Source organism: Perissodus microlepis, chromosome 2 (genome assembly GCF_051167445.1).
Source record: "Perissodus microlepis isolate ML-2025 ecotype Zambia chromosome 2, ASM5116744v1, whole genome shotgun sequence".
Classification (NCBI taxonomy): domain Eukaryota; kingdom Metazoa; phylum Chordata; class Actinopteri; order Cichliformes; family Cichlidae; genus Perissodus; species Perissodus microlepis.
Window position 1 is genome coordinate 10,514,439 of NC_140462.1, and position 21,103 is coordinate 10,535,541.

A 21,103-nucleotide genomic window follows, 5' to 3' on the forward strand; every position below is an offset into this window, starting at 1 on the left:
TGGCCACATGTCGGCAAAGTTATGTGACATTAGCGATGTTTGTACTAACTTGGTTTTAAAGCCTTTACTTTAAAATATACACCGTTCAATAGTCGACCTTAATCTTACAGAAAATTTGATGATTTTATGGATATTTAAAGTAAGCACTGAGACAAATTTAGTAATGCCCACATATTAAAAGAACAATGTTTGTCTCTTATATATAACACAGTTATATATACAGTGAAGATTTAAGGTGACAGGAAATATAAATAAATGCAGCTTGAATCTTTACTGCGGCTCAGTATTTGAAACAGTCATTCACTGCTGTAATAACTAATAATGATTGGAATTATAACTTTAATATTGGCCATATTGTACGTACATTACCAAAGTAAGATGAGTTTAGTCTCATGAACAACATGAGCTAATTGTTATTTACTAGCTAATCTTAAAATGACTGTTCAGTACAGAAATGAAGCCCAATAATCATGATTTCACAGTCCCGTGGTCTCAGCCTCAGATACTTATCAAATCAAAGCTCATGTAGAAACAAACAAACAAATGAACAAAATATTTTCTCCTTCCTTTCTGTCAAATAATGCTGTATGAAATGTTTCCAGCTGTTAGTGTCATGGTTGCTAGGCAACCTGGGCAGCACGATTGGAGGCTAGACCGTGCCATTTCACAAGCCTCGCACTTCCGGCCTTGGCGGTCTTTGAGTACGCAGCCCTTGTGGACCGTTAAGGCTGCGTACTTTAACGCTGCAGACCCTGAATTGGGATACAGCCATACATTACAGATTGTGCGACACAGGAAGTGGAACTACACACGAAGAACAAGAGACTAAAGACCGCCAAAGTAAAACAGGAAGTTGATGGCAGACTCAAAACATGCAACCTTGACAGAAACACAAGAGATAAACACGAAGACAAGACTGAAGAAACAGGATGGAAATACAAACGATAACACAGATAACAGGAACATAACCATCACCCGATAGACAGAAAGCTATGGAGCTCAAAGAAAAAATTTCATATCAAAACCCAGAATTAACATCAAGACCTTTGGAACAGAAGCACAAAACAAACACAAAGATCATCAAGAATCCCAAACTAGAGAAAAACTAAACATCCCAAAAACCCCTCAAAAATCAGGAAACATGACTGTCTTAGATACTTCTAAGTACAAATAGCATGCCAAGATGTTGAAAACAAATCCAGAAAATTATCAGAATTGTGAGTAATATGTCTATAACAAGCACTTTGATGTTGCTTAAATCTATTACTGTAAGCTGTTTCTTGAGCTGAACATGAAGACATGCAGATGAAGCTGTGGTGACTTGGATAATAACCTTTGTTCTGTTAGAGAGTCAACTGTACACAAAGAAAGAAATTAAATGACCTTAATATCACCTCCTCCCTCTGTGAACCTTTATTGGTGCAGTCCGTTTAAAAGCACTGACCACTTATATCACCTGACTTTCTGTATCTTGGCATACATACAGTCATCTCCTCTTAGTTCAGTGTGCCGAGGTCGCTTTGAAAACTTGACTTGGCCGTACTCCACCTCTGCCTCCGCCTTTGCTGTTTGTTCCATCCAGTTCCCCTGTTGTTTCATGACCCTGACATCAGCGTAGGTTACTTCCTGGTCATCTTCTTCATTTGCAATAAGGCACAACAATCAGGTGTGGCAAAAACGTAGAATGATCGTACTTATTCGCTTTCTTGATAAGAATTTAAAAAAAAAAGTTGACTTTTAAAAGTTTCCGTTGGTGAACTGTAATATTGTTACTTTTGGGCAGACGTGTTTCCTCACATTTCTAGTTTAAGCTATGAGGAATAGTGATACTTGCAGATATCACTCACATGAGACACAGTGATCAATAAGCTTTGCTCAACAGCAAAAACAAACAAACAAACAAAAAAAACCTGCAAAAAAGAAAAATATAAGCTGAGCAAACTGAGTTAGCAAAAATTTAGTTTTGTACCTTTTTCTTTGGTTGGTTTGTTGTTTTGCTTTTTTTTCACTGAGCACAGATGACTGATGCACCCACAACAATGAAAAATACCAGTGCTGAGAGAACACCACTGATCAGTGGCAAATATCCTGTTTCAAAAATAAAAGAGACAAAACACAGATGTTTGAATCAGTAATGGTTTTTTATGACGAAAGGGCATCAGTGGATTTATTGTGCAGAGTAAGTTTTCATTTAATAATGTGCCATGGGTCAGCACTGCTATCGTTTTGCTTGTCGGTTCTAATATTAGTGGAGGGTTTAACTGACACTATGTCAGTCTTCTTACCCACAGCAGTTTGAGTGGTCATTGGTTCGGTTGTGGGTTCAGTACACAGGGTGTTATTGGCTTCATACACCCACCCTGATATCTGTGTCCCATAAATTGATGTGCAATTAATAAAAATGAAGCCTGTGAATAAAAAGCAGATCATTTGCGTTGAGGTATGCAGTGACCTTAACAATCAGTTATCACCTTTCCTTCATATTCTCGCTCACCACAGGTAGATATTCTCTCTTCTTTGGAGACTTTACTGACGTTGTTGCTGTTTACTGAGCAGACCAGATGTCCTGACATGTGCTGTTTCAGAGTGATGATGTTAGTCTCATTGTTTCCAGAAAGGAGCTCAGCATCTGTCAGTGTGCGTCCATCCAGAGTCCAGCTGTACAGAGGACTGTAGGGCCGTGGTAGATGTTGGTGAAGGCAGGAAAAGAAGGAGTTCCATCTCAAAGGACTTCAGCACCAAAGGCCTCACACTATAAGGTAAACCTACCAGTAGCAGCTGTTCATATTAAATTGTATTTGGGCTTTGCAGTGGTTGTCATACAAGTAATCGTGGATTATGTGATCACTCTGGGAACAGGGGAATTTTTTTAATGTTTTGTTTGTGAAAATGGTGCTTTTAACATTTTGTCATTTAAGCATTAATAGCATGGCAGAAGTACACATGGTGATAAAATATGTACATTCAAACTTCTGAACCTCGTAGGTTTCATCTAATGTTCCTCTTCTGTCCTCTTGTTTGTGATTTTAGATGACATTATGTCACCCAACACAGGAAACTTATGATTTAAAGAAACATAATGCTGTGAATGTAACTTTTGCATTGTTTTGCTTCTGCAAGCATTCATTAAATATTTGCATGTTTTTAACAGTTTCACTAAATACAGAAGCATGCATATGCAACAGTAACACCTCTGTAAACCAGTAGATGGAAACTTCATGCTTCCCCATCTGAAGACATGTTGCTTACTTCACAGCAGAAGTTGCCAATGTGTCTGTGAGCAAAGTGTCAGCAAAAGCCAACTTAGATAAACTGAGACATATTGCTTCAAAGATAAAGAGAGAAATGTTAATAAAGCTTTAAGTTGGGTGTTTAAACAAAGGTAATATAGCATAATGTAGATAATTTTTAATCAGAGATTTTTCTTTTCCTTCTTTTAATTCCAAAGTAAGACTATAAGATGTTATAGGGAGTATTATTTTATTATATTATTATATTTCTCATATCTGGTTACACTTTAACAGAGCTAGAAATATAGTGAAGTTCAATACCTGCACCATATTATTTTTAAAGAAGAAGTATTTATTTCTATAGTTATCTGTTTTTTTCCACATTCAGTGAAGCATCGTGTTTGTAGCACCTCTGGCCTTTCTTCAGTGGAAACTGTGTTCACAAGTGGCCTCCAGCTAATTCCTTTAGTTTGTTTTTTATATCAAGTTGGGCTGCTGCTTTTAGTGTTTTTGGTTTAGGTCTTTTGTAAAATTAACTGTAATTATTGCCATTTACTGTAATTTAATGTTGCTTCTGAACCTGTTTTTCTTTCCCTAGTGGGTCCAGCCCTGTTATTTGATCTATTCCACTATTTGATCTAATATTGGAATTAACTTGATTTCAGATCTTGACTTTGTCAGCAATGAGTTGTTGTGCCTTACAATCATTTTCCAGTATAATTAAGGTTTGTTATTGGCTAATATTTTCTGGGGTGCAAACCACCAGCTGGTGTTGCTGTTCCTTTTCAATTATATTACTCCTGAGCTTCACCACATTTGAGCCAGGAGTGAACTATTCAGTGACACAGAAATGAAAGGTCATGTTAGGTCTGTCACAGGCAGGGTTTCACTTTTATTGATAGTTACAAGCCTGTAATGTCAAACTTCATTGAACCCCATGGTTGATTATGAGGGTGGCTTATTAATTTCAGAAAATAACACATTAAGACAGCTAAATTAAACTAAACTAAGGATGACTTTTAAATGGTTATTAGCAAGGAAGTTAGATTCAAGTTAGATAAGAAACAAAATTCATTGTTGTATCAGCTAGTCATTTAATTAATCATTAGTGATTATGTTACTCTCATTATTTCCAGAAAGGAACTCAGCATCTGTCAGTGTGCATCCATCCAGAGTCCAGCTGTACTGAGGACTGTCCCCTCCCTCAGAGGAGCAGGACACCCTCATCTGTAAATTGTTAAAAGAATTTACAGATGAGGGTGAATGTCTAGTGTTGTTGCTGGCAGGAAAAATCGTTTTATTCACGATAATGTCTTATAACATGTTAAATGGACTGATTCTTATAAAGCAGTTTTCTAGATCACACCAGCACTTTTAAGTTCTTTCTAACTAACATTCACACACAGTCATACTCCAATAGATGCATTGCAACTTGGGGTAAGCGTGCAGACTGGGGGAGCCAAAGCTCGAACCCCCAACCTTCCAATCAGTAGATGACCTGCTCTACCTCCTGAGCTACAGCCCACCATTATGCTCAATAATACACTACAATCATCAAATTAATAATAAGCTGATTTTCAGCTTTATCATTTCATTTTGCAAAGCTGAACATTGAAGGCATATCACAACTACCACAATTTCTTTTCCAAATATAATGGCACCCTCTAGTGGTAAATAATAATAACACTGCTCCATTGTTGGCCATTATTAGCTTTGATGCCTTTTTTCAGCTCTGACTTTGGGTCTGAGAATGTCACACTGGTAAGAAATGTATTATCTTCAGCACTAGACCTCATCACAGTGTCATATCATTCAATTTCAAACAAAACAGGTTTTGAGATATTTTGTCCTTAAAATTGCTGTTTTTAATGCAGTGAACATACATTCTCACTGCGCTGGTGTTTCACATTGGTCTAATCCTCGTGTTCTTTCTCTGCAATGTTTTTGTTCTGACATCCTCCTGTTTGCTTATTATGTTACCCTCCACTGTTCATTTGTGATGTACGGAAATAGGATTCCTGGCTCAAAGACTAATGGGAATTGGGAGACGAACAGACATGATAAGTTATTAGGCATTTTCCCCCTTAAACATCAGGCATTTGTTAGCAGTGTTAGTCCTAGTATGCTTGGATGAGGTGCAGTCTGTGTTACGATGATGGGTCTTATGACCCAGCAGTTTCAGTTTCTTGTGTTTTTTTCCATTTTGTATTATGGTTTGAATCCACCCTAGGTTGTTATGTTTAGCTTTTGGTTGTTAGATTTCCCCGTGTCTTTGCCCCTGTGTCTCCCTCTGTGTATCTGTGTTTATATAGTTGCGAGTTCTTGTGCCTGATTTTCCCTCGTTTTATTCAATCATGTTTCCCCAGCCTGTCATGTCTGCTTTCTCCCTCGTGTTCCCTTGCTCCTTCCCCTTGCTGCCTTTTCCCCACTCCTGTGTAATATTGCAGTTCCTGTTTTATTATGAAAGTCTTGTGTTTCCGTGTTTGGCGTAGTTCCTCTGTGGCATCTTGTGAATTCATATCAGCTGTGTTCCCTGTATGTTCTCATTTCCTCATCCTTCTGTGTATTCATGTCCACGTCTCCCTTATGGCTGTGTTTCCTTGTGTTTTTCATCATGTATCAGTTTAGCACTTCCCAATTTAGTTTACTTTTGTATGCGTTTCCCCCTGCCAGCCAATAAAGCTGTGGCTTTCTGAGTTCATTCCTTGTGTCAGTGAGTTTGCGTTTGGGTCTGCACACAGCCGGTTCATGAGAGAAGGACGCGACCAGACAGTGGACCCAGCAGCTCACAACCCCTCTCCTGAGCTCCAGGCGGACCTAGTCTACACTGTAGAGTCTCTCTGCCAAGAGTGTGTAGCGCTGCCGGTTAAGGAATACCAGGAGGAGTTAGCCCTCCGGTTACAGAGGATGATCTCCGGACTCCCTTGGCTATTTGGCGCGCTACACCTGCTTATTCAGGGCTTCCTCGTCTCCACCGTGCACATCCACCCAGAGCAGCAGCTTTAGTCCGGCCTGGTGTTCCAGATTAACTGGCGTCGCAGATCAACTGGCGTTGGTTGAACAGATGTGTGGTAGACTTGCTTTTCAGGAGCTGCTACCGACAAACCAGCAAATAAACACTAAATATTTCATCGGTGACATGTTGCTGACAGGTTACCTTAAACACAGTCCGTCAGTCGTGTGGTGTGGTGACTTTAATAAACATTTGTAAGGAGATGGCAATTACTGTGAATTTACAGCAGTTACACAGTGATTAGTAATAAACAGCCAGTGTGATTGAGTCGCTCGTGAGTAGAATAAAGAAAGTGGGTGACTCAGGTGTGTCAGTTGGTTTGTCATGTGCTTTTGAGTGTTGAGATGAGTTAGAATATTCATATTTTAAAGCTAAGTTTAGAATATTCAGAATTTATTTTCCAAAATTTGCATGTCATCATGAATTTTAAGAAAAACAATCAATACAGGAATGAACATATATACATTTATTTTTTATGAGAGCAGTTTGCATACAGGTCTTCATAAGAATCAGTGACTAACTATATGCTATAAGCAATACTGTTTAACCTGAAGGAACATTTTGATTAAAAGAATGAATTAGAAAATAAGTAAGGGAGGGGCAGCCATCTGCTGTGAGTGTTGGGGGTGAGAGGAGGAAGACAGGTCCAAACAGATGCTAAGAGCAAGAGATTTAGGAAAATGGCCATTAAATACAAAGTGGTGTATAAACACCGGAATACCAATTTTAAACCATAACTTGTATTTAAAGGAAAAATGAGAAGCAGACACTAAGAAAAGACATAATTAAATTGACACTGTTAGCTTAACTAAATAAAAATACAATAAAGAACAAACTGAGTCATCTATACTGGAACAGGTTGTGATATTTGGGACAGATTTTGTGAATTTGTGAATATCTATGGACACAAAAAAAATTACATTCTAAATACATAGCTAGAGGGTAGTAATACAGAAGCCAAAAATACTTAGTACAGTGTTTATTTCACACCTCAAACATTTAGTAAGCAATTAAGCAAATACAAGTAATCTGCAATAAATTACAGGTAGTAAGAAAATAAACTGCTAACTCTTTTATGCTACGTCCGCACCTACACGGATAGGTGTTTCCTCCACACTAAACGGCGTTTCGAACCACCGACAATGGAGATTTTTTTAAAACTCCTTTTTTGCATTTATGTGTGGACGAGGAATACGGAGTTCGTCACGCAAGGTCAAAGGTATGTGCTTTTTTCACATCACGCTGTGCGCCACGTTATTGTTTACATGAGATGAATTGCAGAATGGCAGATAGTCAGATTAACAGTATTTTGTCTCTATCTTCAGTTTTTACACGCTTACGTATACACACGCAGTTACTGTCCCTCCATTTACAAAGGCAGAGGCTCACGGTGTAAATATTTTACGTGTAGTTGTTTTTTTTCCCTGTGTAATAATATTCAACATTGCTATCAATACATTTTTCAAAAATTGCCTCTCTGTGCAAAATGGCTTTAAAAACATAAACAGCTGTGGGATACTGTTTGTCCGTGATTTGAACCGAGGGAACAAATCGTGGCAGGATCAGCCTGATGTTATTTGTATCCCGCTGTAATTTTACTGTGTAAAGAGCTAACATCTCCAAACTGTCAGGAGTAATTAGTCATTACAACAAGTGTTTGTGAACTAAAAATCAAGAACGTGGGATACTGTTTGTCATTTGAACAGCCCAGCGGTGCTCCCGACAAAGGGAAAACCAATTCTGCAGGGGAGACCTACCTTGGCACTTGTGCAGGTGAAACTAAAGGGAAGATATGCTTCACCATATTTTCTAGTCTTTGGCTTAGAATGAAGTTGGTTTGGAAACATATTCAGCGATGCTTCATCTCCTGCTTTGCGTTTGTGTGGGCGCCCCGTGCTAGCAGTGTCCAAACCTTGTTTTTTTTTTTTGTTTTTTTCCCCTTTTCATACCGCGCCCCCCTTGCAATGGCTCTGCACCCCCCCTAGGGGGCGGGCCCCACACTTTGGGAAGGTCTGACTTAGTGCATGTATTATTATAATAATTTATGAACAATAACGAGTTATTAAATCAAATCATTGTTTTTATTCAATATGTAAATTTGTATCACTGCAAAGTGTTGCTGCAGTGAAATTTGTCAAACAATTCTGTTTTTCAATTTTACCTTATTCTTTTAACGAGATGAGTGAAAAACCTGTCACGCTGACATGATGACAGGAGGAAATCTCAGATCTTTAACAGAATACAAATAAAAATTAAAATAATAAACTCATGGTGCTTGTAATTGAGAGCCACCTAATACTGTATGGATTTATGCCCTGTTATGAACAAAAAGTTCAGTGAAAGTGAAGAAAATCAATATGCATGAGCTTTGATGTGAAAAGCTCATATACCGAAAATCACAATAAATGAGAGACATTCACACATCTTGACAGCAAGTCCTCCTCTGTGGCTCTTCAGTGGTTATTCTGCATAGAAGCTCTTAATTCACCTGACTTTATGAACCCTGGCATACAAGCAATCATCTTCTGTAGTTTCAGTGTGCTGAGGCGGCTTTGAAAAGTGGACTTGGCCATACTCCACCTCTGCTTCCACCTCAGCTCTCACCTGTCCTGTTTGCTCCACTCGCTTCTCCTGCTGTTTCATGACCCCTAGATTAGCATAGGTTACTTCATGCTCACCTTCTTCATCTGCAAATTAGCAAGAAATGTGAGAAATTGTGAGACTTCTTTGCTTTTTTTTTGATAGGAGTGAAACAAAAATATTCACTGTCATGTCTGCTGTGGAAACAGCTGTTTCATTTTAGCACAAAGACTGGAGATGATGTGAAATGGTTTGTCTGACTCTGATCAAAGTTCACACAAACAAAAAGATTTAAAAAAATGTTTCAATAGTGAAATGTAGTTTTATTGTTGGGGGGAGCTGTTTCTCCTTCTTTCCAGTTATTGTATTAAAGTTAGCTGATCAGGGATAATCAGGGTTTTGTACCTTTTTGTTTTGTTGGTCTGTTGTTTTGCTTTTTCCTCTGAGCACAGATGAGCACTACACCCACAACTAAGTAAATTACAGCTGCTGAGAGAACAACACTGACCAGTGGGAAATATCCTGTTCAAAACAAAGAAAGCCACAAACACAGATGTTTGAGTCGGCAAACATACAGTATGTTCTTATAGAAAAGGACAAGAAAGAAGAGGAAAATTACACACATAGAACTACAGAGTTTTTATTTTCCACTTACTAATGTACCATGGATCATCACTGCTGTTAGTGGAGTTTTCTTTTGACACGATGCCAGTTTGTGTATGATCTGTTGTTGTTTCAATACACAGGGTGCTATTGGTTTTATACACCCACCGTGATATCTGTGACCCATTGACTGAAGTGCAGTTAATGAAAATGCAGCCTATGAGCAAAAACAGATTATTTATGTAAGACAAAGCAACCAAAATGATGATACGTGTTATTATCAGAATGTTCTCACTCACAACAGGCAGATATTCTCTCCTCTTTGGAGACATTGTTTCTGACTGAGCAGGCAAGACGTCCTGAGACGTGCTGTTTCAGAGTGATGTTGTTAGTCTCATTATTTACAGAAAGGAGCTCAGCATCTGTCAGTGTGCGTCCATCCAGAGTCCAGCTGTACTGAGGACTGTCCCCTCCCTCAGAGGAACAGGACACCCTCATCTCTCCCTGGGACAGACACTCAGAGAGCAGCAGGACAGAGGACACAGGAGCTGAGAGAAACACACACACATGAGTTTAGATGTTAAATCAGAATCTTCGACCTTCTTTTAAGTCTCAAATGAAAAGCACAAAATACATGTGTCTTGAGTTTTTTTTTTTGCATATTACAAAGGTTATCAAACAATGTTAAATTGATATCTATTAATCTGTTATGAACAGAGAAAAAATACCTTGAATAAACAACTGTAAAGTCCGCTCGCCTGATGATTTTCCATCTGAATCAAAGGTTTTAAGGCTATAATTACCGCTGTCTGTCCTGCTCAGGTTATTGAGCCTAAATGTTCCATTACTGGGAATAATGGTAGACCTGTTTCCTACCATATTAACCTGATCATTTTTCACATCTAATATTTTTAAAGAATTCTTTAATAATTGGTATCTAGGTAATTCCGAGGTGCTTTTCATCAGTTGGATGTCCACACTTCCTCTCAAAGCTCCATAACACTGAGCTCCATCCTGTCTGCCATCACAGTAAGTTTTCACACCTGCAAACAAAAATAAAGCTGTCATAGGTGTTAGTTTATCCCCAGATTGCCTAATGCAGTGGCCTGAATTCTAGCATAGAGGGCTTTGCTGTGTGCCCTCCTTTTTCTTTCTCTTTACGGAAAGCTGAAGATCAGAAGTGGAAACAAAAGAGGGTTATAACACCACCAGGATTCTAAGACTAGGCAGACCAACCTGAGCACTGGCTGGATTAACTATAGGAACACTTAAAACTCAGTGCCTTACACATGGATTTTGTTGTGCTTGGCGTTGTACAAGACTAATAATTATAACAATACTGCTTCAGACTTCATTGTTGCCTTTCTTACACTTGAAGTTTTGTACTGTCGTAATTCAGTTCTTTGCATTTAGGATGTAGTTAGAATGATGTGAAAATGTTCCCTGTTCCTCTCTATTCCGACTGTATTGACTCAGCAGGCAGCTTTCAGACTAACTTCTCTACTTAACACAGACGCAAACTTGTACAACCTACATACAGCTATTTCCTGTTAGTGATCATTTCCAGATAAGAACATGTAAATATAGACCAGGCAGGAAGAGATTAGTATCACATCTTACATTTGCTTTCAGTATCTTAGTATTAACTACTTAAAGCACTTGCCAGTAGACAATATCAGGTTATTCATACTAAAATCTCCTCGTCCAACTTAATATCATCTGACTGATTCCTGTTCTACATTCAAGTCACTATTTTATCTTCTTCAAATTATTTAAAAAGTAAAATTTTTCACATTCAATATGCGTTATATTCACATTGGATAATCAACGTGAATTTTTAAGTAAATAACAGATTGCTTTACATCTCAACTCTGAAATCATGGCACAAGAAATAACCATTTGCAAGCTGTTTACACTCATTCTACGTTAAGACAGTTGAAATGAAAAACATTTTAACAAGTAAAAATGAAAATGGATCGAAATGTGACATGAGACACATACCATGAAAACAAACAAAAAAAGTGTGCAAACAGGAAGTTGGTTTTGTATAGCAGAAATAAATAGAAATAGTCTAAATAATTCCAGAGTATTAGATTCTAAAACGTACGCACAACCTGTCCAGGATGTACCCCACCTTTACCCCTTTGAAAAGCTCTGCCTGAGAAATAGATGGATGTATGAGATGTGCAGACTTTATATATTTGTTATAGAATATGGAAACGCTTTTTAGTATTTTAGTACTCAAGATCCTTTTTAATTATCTCTCACGATAATGCATAATGTAAAGCTTTTATTAAGTGTCATTTAAAATAAAGTGCTAGTAGAAATACATGAAAAAAGCTCACTATAAGAAACTCCGACCAGCAGCACCAGCAGTCCCACCGCAGCTTTCATGTCTCCTCTGTTCAGTGTGTGTGACCCAGATAGAAACAGCCTGCAATGTATCCTGTTAACCTATAAGAACATTGTTATAGTCATCTTTTTTTTTCTTTTTCTCTGAGGTGTAACTAAGGAGGTCTTATTTTTCTTCTGCTTTCAACATCCCACGACTGGACAGTTCTGAGCTGAAAAAAAGGAAACAATGCTTATTAGTAGTCAAACAGAGAGCTAATCGTTGCACGAAAAAAATTTATAGCCACAGCCACATCTCTTCGGCATACAACAACAACAAAAAAAATTTTAAAAAAAGAAAAATAAAACAATAATAATAATAACAATAATAATAATAATAATAATAATAATAATAATAATAATAATAATAATACATTTTATTTGAAAGTGCCTTTCAAGACACCCAAGGACACTTGACAATAGAATAAAACACATAATAGAACAATGACAACAAAAGAAAAATAAGAAAACAAAAGCACAACGTAAAATAAATATCTGGGGGTAGAGAGTTCCACAGCCCAGGAGCAGAGCAGCTGAAAGCTCTGCTTCCCATGGTGCTGAGGTGGAAAGAAGGCACAGCAAGCCGGATAGAAGAAGAGGATCGAAGTGAGCAGGGGGAAGAGATAGATGTTAACAGGTCAGAAAGGTAAGGAGGAGCGAGATTATTTAGAGCCTTGAAGGTGAGCAGAAGAAGTTTGTATATAATCTGGAATTTCACAGGGAGCCAGTGAAGTTCCTGGAGAACAGGGGTGATGTGCTGCTAGGAGGGGGTCCTGGTAATAATGCGGGCAACAGAGTTTTGGACCAGCTGGAGCTTATAGAGGGATTTTTGGGGGAGACCATGCAAGAGAGAATTACAATAGTCAGTACAGGACGTAACGAGACTGTGGACAAGAATGGACGCATATGTTTGAAGTGTGTAGTCGCCTTAATTTAGATTTTTATAAAGTCAGAAACATCCATGATACAGTTTTGGACAAAAGTTTTGTCAGTGGCACCTGCCCCTTTGCTCGTCAGTGCCCCAAGTTTTTTGTTTGTCTTTTTAATGTGTGTGTGTGTGTGTGGGTGTGTGTGTGTGTATGTGTGTGTGTAGTAATAACAATTGACTATTAACACCAATTTTGCTAAATAAAGGCTCACAAAGAGCACTCGTATTTTTCAAGCATACAACACACGGAGACAAGTAGGAAGAACAAAAATACAGAACTAAACCTTTACTAGAAACATGATACCAATAACGCAGGGGAGGCACAGGAACAGAACAGAAAACCTAGAAACCAGGAACTATAAATATAATACAGACAGAAAACAATCATTCAACCAATATAACTTACACCAAAAACACAAACACTGGGTCTCCACACTCAGTACTGTGACAAGTTACAATTGTAAAATTCTGTTTATTAGCTTTATTGTGTAAAGGATCATTTCAAAATGTATTCAAAGACTTGATACTTGATACCACAGCATGTGCATGAGTCAGAAACAGACAGCCCAAACATAGCATCCTAGGTCTCTGTCAGCTCAGCAGCCAGATTCAGACTCGTACAACCTACTTTAGACATGTTTCCTGTTAGTGTTGAGCTTCAGAAAAGAACGTGTAAATTTAGACTAGACAGGAAGTGATCACTATCACATGTGACAACTGCTCCAAAGTATCTTAGAATTAATAAATTAAAAAAGTTACATGACACAAGTAAAAACAAACAACAAAAAAGTGTACAGCTAGGATTTTGGTTTTGTGAAGCAGAAACAGAAATAGTCTAAATGATTCCAGAATATTTGATTTTATTTTTTAATATATGGAAAAGAATAGTGAAAAATACTTTTTCTTTTTTTGAGTACTATTGTATTCGGGATGCTTTACATATTACTCTAGTAATGTAAAACTTTTATTGACTGCACTTGATCTGATTTCTGCAAAACGTGTGAATAAAGATGAAAAAAGTCAACAGCTCACCATAAGAAACTGACCAACATCACCAGCAGTCCAACCACAGCTTTCATGTCTCCTCTCTGTTCAGTGTTTATGACCCAGTCAACAGCTGCCTGCAGTCCATCCTGTTAGAGATCAGTGTCATCAGTGAATTCATAAAAACTTGACTAATAAGAGCATCATTATATTAATCTTGTTTTTCTGAGTAATAGGCTCCTATAGCAGTGTCATACTTTGACACAGGATAAAGAAATTGCTGCTTCACTGAGTGAATGGGTTAAATGCAGAGAGGAATTTCCCCACGGGGATCAATACATTATTATTATTATTATTATTATTACATTATTATTCATTATTATTAAATTTTACAATAGAAAAAATGATGGTATTTACAGATGTATCCAGAAATGTGTATTTGTGTGTTGGAAATAGAAATCGGAAATACATGCAGCAATTTGTTAAAATGTGCAAACAAATGTTGGGATACCTTATTTGAGAGATGTTTTTATTTAAGCCACCAGATGGCACTGTCTCTCTTGAAATGCCCCTAGTCAGGGAAGGAGATAGTGGATAGCTTGCATTGATCCAACATTAACAGTACAGCTGTTCAGTACGTAACATTTTCTTATCAATTGAATACTAAGTAAATACAATTTAGAAATTTTGATTAGTGTAAAGTTGCTAGTGTTGTATGAATTGTTCTGTATGAGTTGAACTGAAACCCCAGCATCATTTTACCATTGTCACAATGTTATATCAATAAAACTAGTTTATTCTAGTCATACAATGATGTATGTATGATGTTTTTCACAGACTGAAGGACAACAATCAATGAAGGAATGGACATGTATACATTTATTTTGTATGAGAGCAGTTCACATACAGGCCTTCATAAGAATCAATGACTAACTCTATTTAATCTGTCAAAGGACTTATTACAAATTGTTGCTATAAGTAATATCGTTACAGCTGCAGTCAAATAATAATGCACTCCAGATATGTGTGTTAAACCAGCTCTTAGATAATTGTTAGTATAAAAAAGATGCCAAGATGTTAAAAACACAACTTCCCCAGATCCAGAAAATGATAAATATTGCTAGTATTATGTCTATAGAAAGTAATGTGATATTGCTTAATCTATAAATTTTAACTGTCTAATGTTTCTCAAGATTGTTTCAACATCACTTTTTCTGTGTTGCTGCAGTGAAATTTGTCAATGTCAATGTTTCCTTATTTTTCTAACAAGACAAGTTAAAAACTAGTCACACTTAAATGATAACAGGAGGAAATGTCAGATCTTTAACAGGATACAAAAAGAACACAAAAACCCCCACTCATAAAAGCTGTGGTTGAAAAGCTTGTACACTGAAAATCACAATAAATGAAAGATATTCATACATATTGACAACAAGTCCTCCCTCTGTGGCTCTTCAGTGGTGCAGTTTGCATAAAAGCACTTAATTCACCTGACTTTATGAACCCTGGCATACAAGCAATCGTCTTCTGTAGTTTCAGTGTGCTGAGGCAGCTCTGAAAACTGGACTTGGCCATACTCCACCTCTGCCTCCACCTCTGCTGTTTGCTCCACTCGCTTCTCCTGCAGTTTCATGACCTCTAGATTAGCATAGGTTACTTCATGTTCACCTTCTTCATCTGCAAATTAGCAAGAAATGTGAGAAATTGTGAGACTTCTTTGCTTTTTTGATAGGGGTGAAATAAAAATGTTCACTATCGTGTCTGCTGTGGAAACAGCTGTTTCATTTTAGCACAAAGACTGGAGACGATGTGAAATGGTTTGTCTGACTCTGACCGAAGTTCACACAAAAATGTTCCAATAGTGAAATGTAGTTTTATCTTTGGAGAGAGCTGTTTCTCCTTCTTTCTAGTTAATGTATTAAAGTTAGCTGATCAGCAACATCCAAAAATTACATGTACATGTGACAAATGCATCAATAAACTCAACCTAAAAGAGCAAAAACATTTATAAAACAATGTAAAATTATGATGTATATTTAACAACAACAAAACAAAATCCAAAAGGTACACTAACCCGAGCAAGTGACTGAGGAAAAAATAAGTTTTGTACTTTTTGGTTTAGTTGGTCTGTAGTTTTGCTTTTTCCTCTGAGCACAGATGAGTGCTACACCCACAACTAAGTAAATTACAGCTGCTGAGAGAACAACACCGACCAGTGGGAAATATCCTGTTCAAAACAAACAGATGTTTGAGTCAGCAAACACACAGTATGTTCTTATAAAAAAGGACAAGAAGGAAGAGGAAAATTACACACATAGATCTACAGAGTTTTTATTTTCCACTTACTAATGTTCCATGGGTCATCACTGCTGTTAGTAGAGTGTTTCTTTGACACTATGCTGGTTTGTGTAGACTCTATTGTTTGTTCTCGTGTAGGTTGTGTTGTTGGTTCAATACACAGGGTGTAATTGGCTTCATGCACCCACCCTGATATCTGTGTCCCCTTGACTAAGGTGCAGTTAATGAAAATGAAGCCTATGAGTAGAAACATATACTTGATGAAAAACAGAATGACCAGAATCATTAAAGTTGTCATTGTCACAGTGTTCTCACTCACCGCAGGTAGATATCCTCTCCTCTTTGGAGACATCACTGACGTTGTTCCTGACTGAGCAGACCAGACGTCCTGAGACGTGCTGTTTCAGAGTGATGTTGTTAGTCTCATTATTTTCAGACAGTGTTGGGAAGGTTACTTTTAAAATGTATTCCATTACAGAATACAGAATACATGCCCCAAAATGTATTCTGTAACGTATTCCGTTACGTTACACAATGACAGTAACGTATTCTGAATACTTTGGAATACTTAATATATTATCATGCTTTTTACAATAATAATAATAATAATAATAATAAATTTTATTTATGAGCGCCTTTCAAGTCACCCAAGGACACTTTACAATAGGATAAAACAACAACAACGTGAATGTACTATTGCTGTGTGATTTATTACTATTACTGAAGGTCCGCGACTCCGAACTGTAGTAAAGGGACCTCTGACTAATACGGCGGGGTCCCTGTCGGCTCGTAGCCGAAAAATAGCTTTACTTTGTTGTGTGGGTCAACTTTTCTTGCGAGAGACAGAGAGAGGCGTTGAAAGACTGCTGCAACGGAACTTATTGTTTTCGGAGGAAAACACGAACACAGTGTACAGTCGAGTCTTAATAGCTTACTTACAGCTGGGCTCGTCAGGCTCTCTTCTTGGCTACAGTGGTTATTATTATATTTACATGCTTCCAGCTCCCGTTTTTGCTCGATGACAACTCGTACCTTTCCACTCCCCTTTTTCTCCCTCCTCGCGCTCACAGACCCATAACGTGTATGGCAGTCCATTCTCCCTGCAACACGGACTACACTGCCCATGATGCTACATTCTTTAGAGCTATGCTTGTAGCATTCTGCCTGTTAGCTTAGCACAACAACAACAACAACGAAAAGGCGCTCTCTCACCCAGGAAACACACAGTCGCAGAGAGAGAGAGAGCGTCGCCCTGTAACCATGGCAACCGTAACGCTGCCGCCTGGAACAACAGAACGTAGCTGTCAAACAAAACCCAAACAGTCCTGACCCGCGACAAAATGAAACAGGAAAGTACCGCAGTGTAATCCATTTATTTCAACAAAGTAACTGTATTCTGAATACCACCTTTTTAAACGGTAACTGTAACGGAATACAGTTACTCATATTTTGTATTTTAAATACGTAACGGCGGTACATGTATTCCGTTACTTCCCAACACTGTTTTCAGAAAGGAGCTCAGCATCTGTCAGCCTGCGTCCATCCAGCGTCCAGCTGTACTGAGGACTGTCCCCTCCCTCAGAGGAGCAGGACACCCTCATCTCTCCCTGGGACAGACACTCAGAGACCAGCAGGACAGAGGACACAGGAGCTGAGAGAAACACACACAGATGAGTTTAGATGTTAAATCAGAATCTTGATCATTCTAAAGTATAAAGAATAACATATAGGCATCCAAAGTTTTGTAAGATATGCTTTATAGATTAAAATTATAATTTAATTTATAGATTAATTCATAACTAATAATGTTAGCATTTTCCAACAGGGAAAACATTACCTTGAATAAACAACTGTAAAGTCCACACGTCTGATATTCTTCCATCTGAATCAAAGGTTTGAAGGGTATAATTACCACTGTCATTCCTTCTCAGGTTATTGATCCTAAATGTTCTATAACTGGAATTAAAGGCAGAGCTCCTTTCTGTGATATTAGGAATCACCTCATTATTTCTCACATGTAGTATTTTTAATGAATTCTTTAACAACTGGTATCTCGACATTTCTGAGGTGCTGTTCATCAGCTGGATGTTCACAGTTCCTCCCAAAGCTCCATAACACTGAACTCCATCCTGTCTTCCATCACAGTGAGTTTCCACACCTGCAAATAAAACAAATGTAAAAAAACATAAATTATTATTTTAGGTGTTCAAATAGTACTTTTTTGCTTATTTTCTGTCTGTTTCAGTGCCAGAGGAGAGATGGTGGCTTTATTGGGCAAAGGGTCTTAAATATAGAGCCTTATGCAGGAGGAAAAGAGGAAGACCTCAGAGAGCATTCATGCAGAGGGTAGGTGTGACAGAAGAGGGTGCTGTGCACAGGGTGAGATGGATGCTGTGGTGACCAAGCTGAAAGAAGAAGAGAAGTTGGAGCTGCTTCTTAGTAAGAATAATGAAACTCGTTTTTTGGCTGTATGGTGTACAGCTTCTACCTAGCTTCAAAGCATATTGTTGAAACACCGTGAGGAGAGCTGAACAGCTTACCATGGGGGACTACAAAAACATAAATAGTCCATCTACAGCATCTATGCATGCTCACCATTCAGCCTCTGCTGATCCAGTCAGCAGCTATCAAACTTCAATATCATCAAAAAAGAAATGATCAACTTCAGAAATAAGTTTAGGTGACAAAATTTAATAAAATAAATGATTTTTCATTGCCCTACAGTCAAATAACTAATAAAAATAATACGAATACTAAAACTACTACTACTACTACTACTAATAATAATAATAATTATTATTATAATACATTTTCAACCTCTACATAAGATTTCAGATTACAAAAGAATATATAAAAATTGTACTGTTGGAAATACTAACTCTGTCAGGTTAATCTTTAACGGCTTGACAAGAGTTCAATTTGGATATTTAACAGTCAATGTTTACAAAAATTAATTATCAGTTTTTTTATTTCTTTTTTCTTATATTCCACGAAAACATTAACACAATGCAGCTACGCTAATTTTGAGCTTTTATTGTTTCATTTTAAAACTTAAGCATTTTAGGAATAACACTGCTTTCACAAATTCTTTTCTACAAACGATGGCACCCTCTAGTGGTGAGTAATAACAATGCTACTTCAGACTTCATTGACAAACTTTCACGCCTTTGTTACATTTCTTACACTTAACTTCCTGTACTGTCATAATTCAGTTCTGTGCATTTTTATTTTTATAGCATAAAATCACAAACTATGCCACCTCCACAAAGATGAAGGCCTCGTAACATTAGAGAAGCCCGCTGTTAACATATTAAACTGCATTCAGGTATATTACTCTGTTTGACTGACATGATCATAGTGGGCAAACAACCCTCACAGCCACCTTTGCTGGGATAGCCACCATCAGGGGTTTATTATATTGGAGTCTCCACCAGCTGTTCTAAAACTGAAGGAAAATTTTGGATGAGAGGCGAAAAAAAACTTAAAGAAGACCATTTATTTTATTTTACAATGACCTGAATGGGCAGTACAATGGCAAGTGTTTCATTGTATACTCTGTTGTAATAGCAAAATAAGCTATATTTGATTTAAAGAATTCAATTTTCTAAAAGCAGCCATCACTGATGGGGTTCATTTTATACTCCTGTAAGTTTTTAAAGTTTTGTGTAATGTTTGGTGGCTCTCACACAGTGCCATTCAGGACAGGATGAGTTACAGTCATACATTTTTGTTTTATTATAGTTTTCTTGGATGATGTGAAAATGTGCTCCAATACTGAACTTGATAACACAGCTGGTACATGTGCAAAAAACCAAACAAAGAAAAATCAACCCCCCCAATAAACAGCATACTATAACAAACTCCTCAATTCCCGTCAAAACACGGCTTCCCTATTTAATCACAAGGCAGCTTTAAGACAAACTCCTCTACTTAACACAGATGTAAACTTGTACAACCTACACTGAGCATGTTTCCTGTTAGTGATCAGTTTCAGACAAGAACACGTAAATTTAGACCAGACAGGAAGTAATTACTATTACATTTGACATCTGCTTTCAGTAGATGCTTTCAGCAAAAGAAGAAAACATTAGCAAGATTGTTTCCACTTTTTCTATTAAGACAGTTGATATGGAGAGTTCAGAAGGCAAGATAAAAAGCTAAACTTTAACATATAAAAATCAAAATGGATCTAAAAGTGACTTGACAACGATGCCATGAAAACAAACAAAAAAGTATGCAAAGAGTAAGTTGGTTTTGTGTAGCAGAAACAAAGAGAAAGATACAATTGATTCAGAAATGTGTGAACAACCAGCCATGGACTGACAACCTGTCCAGGATGTACACCACGTTTACCTCTACGAAAAGCCCTGCTTGAGAAATAGATGGATGTATGAGATGCATGTGTACATATTTGTTACTGAATATGGAAATGCATTTCAGTATTTTAGTATTTGAGATATTTTTTTAATTATCAATAAAGGATCATTTAAAACTTTTATCGTGTGCACTTCGTCTTATTTCTTCAAAGCAAGTGATTAATCATTTAAAATAAACTTTTAGTGGAAAAACCTTAAAAAGCTCACCATAAGAAACTCTGACCAGCATCACCAGCAGTCCCACCACAGCTTTCATGTCTCCTCTCTGTTATGTGTCTGTCACCCAGTCAGCAACAGCCTGCAATGCATCTTTTTAGAGATCATCAGCAGAGGAGAATGAGTGAAAACTTCAACCAATAAGAACATTGTTATAGTCATCTTTATTTTTCTCTGAGGTGTAACTGAGGAGCTCTCATTTTACTTCCACTTTCATCATACCATAACTGGACATGTCTGAGCTGAGGAGAAGAAAACGATCCTTATACGTACTCAAACAGAGAGCTGTTCTTTGTAAGACGATGCATCTCTTCTGCATATGTTTAAAGTGTGTCGTCACCTTAATAAAGTTTTTATGAAGTCAGAACTCACTATCGTTACAGTTTTGGCCAAAGTTTTTGTTTTATACTTGTTGCTTCAGTTTTCAATTAGATTGTTGTTTACATGTTTATGATATAGTGACAATGATCTTTGACTTTTATTT

The 21,103-nt window shown here is 37.4% G+C and overlaps 2 protein-coding genes and 1 pseudogene across 2 annotated transcripts; all 3 read right to left on the bottom strand.

Moving 5' to 3' along the window:
- Positions 1-1,452: 1,452 nt before the first annotated feature.
- Positions 1,453-4,457, bottom strand: LOC146392310 (uncharacterized; annotated as a pseudogene).
- A 2,237-nt stretch (positions 4,458-6,694) lies between these two features.
- LOC146392311 (uncharacterized) lies at positions 6,695-12,083 on the bottom strand. Its single transcript, XM_084945121.1, has 6 exons — positions 11,772-12,083; positions 10,155-10,469; positions 9,726-9,974; positions 9,479-9,643; positions 9,229-9,345; positions 6,695-8,930 (listed from the first exon to the last, which is right to left on the bottom strand). Exons 1-6 carry the CDS (start codon positions 11,818-11,820, stop codon positions 8,728-8,730), a joined length of 1,098 nt encoding a protein of 365 aa, XP_084801247.1. The 5' UTR covers positions 11,821-12,083; the 3' UTR covers positions 6,695-8,727.
- Positions 12,084-14,092: 2,009 nt separating this feature from the next.
- On the bottom strand, positions 14,093-20,659 carry LOC146392312 (uncharacterized). Its single transcript, XM_084948298.1, has 7 exons — positions 20,611-20,659; positions 17,865-18,185; positions 17,529-17,678; positions 16,347-16,481; positions 16,076-16,264; positions 15,840-15,956; positions 14,093-15,406 (listed from the first exon to the last, which is right to left on the bottom strand). The coding sequence occupies exons 1-7, from the start codon at positions 20,657-20,659 to the stop codon at positions 15,216-15,218; spliced, it is 1,152 nt and encodes a 383-aa protein (XP_084804424.1). The 3' UTR covers positions 14,093-15,215.
- Between the last annotated feature and the right edge of the window lie 444 nt (positions 20,660-21,103).

Coding starts and splice junctions, on each gene's coding strand:
- LOC146392312 (XM_084948298.1), bottom strand. CDS start 20,659: ATGAAAGCTGTGGTGGGACTGCTGGTGATGCTGGTCAGAGTTTCTTAT. Junction 17,679..17,864: donor TTTACAGTTGTTTATTCAAG/GTAATGTTTTCC, acceptor TGTTTCTCTCAG/CTCCTGTGTCCTCTGTCCTG. Junction 16,482..17,528: donor TGAGCTCCTTTCTGAAAACA/GTGTTGGGAAGT, acceptor ACATTTTAAAAG/TAACCTTCCCAACACTGTCT.
- LOC146392311 (XM_084945121.1), bottom strand. CDS start 11,820: ATGAAAGCTGCGGTGGGACTGCTGGTGCTGCTGGTCGGAGTTTCTTAT. Junction 9,644..9,725: donor GGAGAGAATATCTGCCTGTT/GTGAGTGAGAAC, acceptor TTTTGCTCATAG/GCTGCATTTTCATTAACTGC. Junction 8,931..9,228: donor CAGACCAACAAAACAAAAAG/GTACAAAACCCT, acceptor GCTAATTTGCAG/ATGAAGAAGGTGAGCATGAA.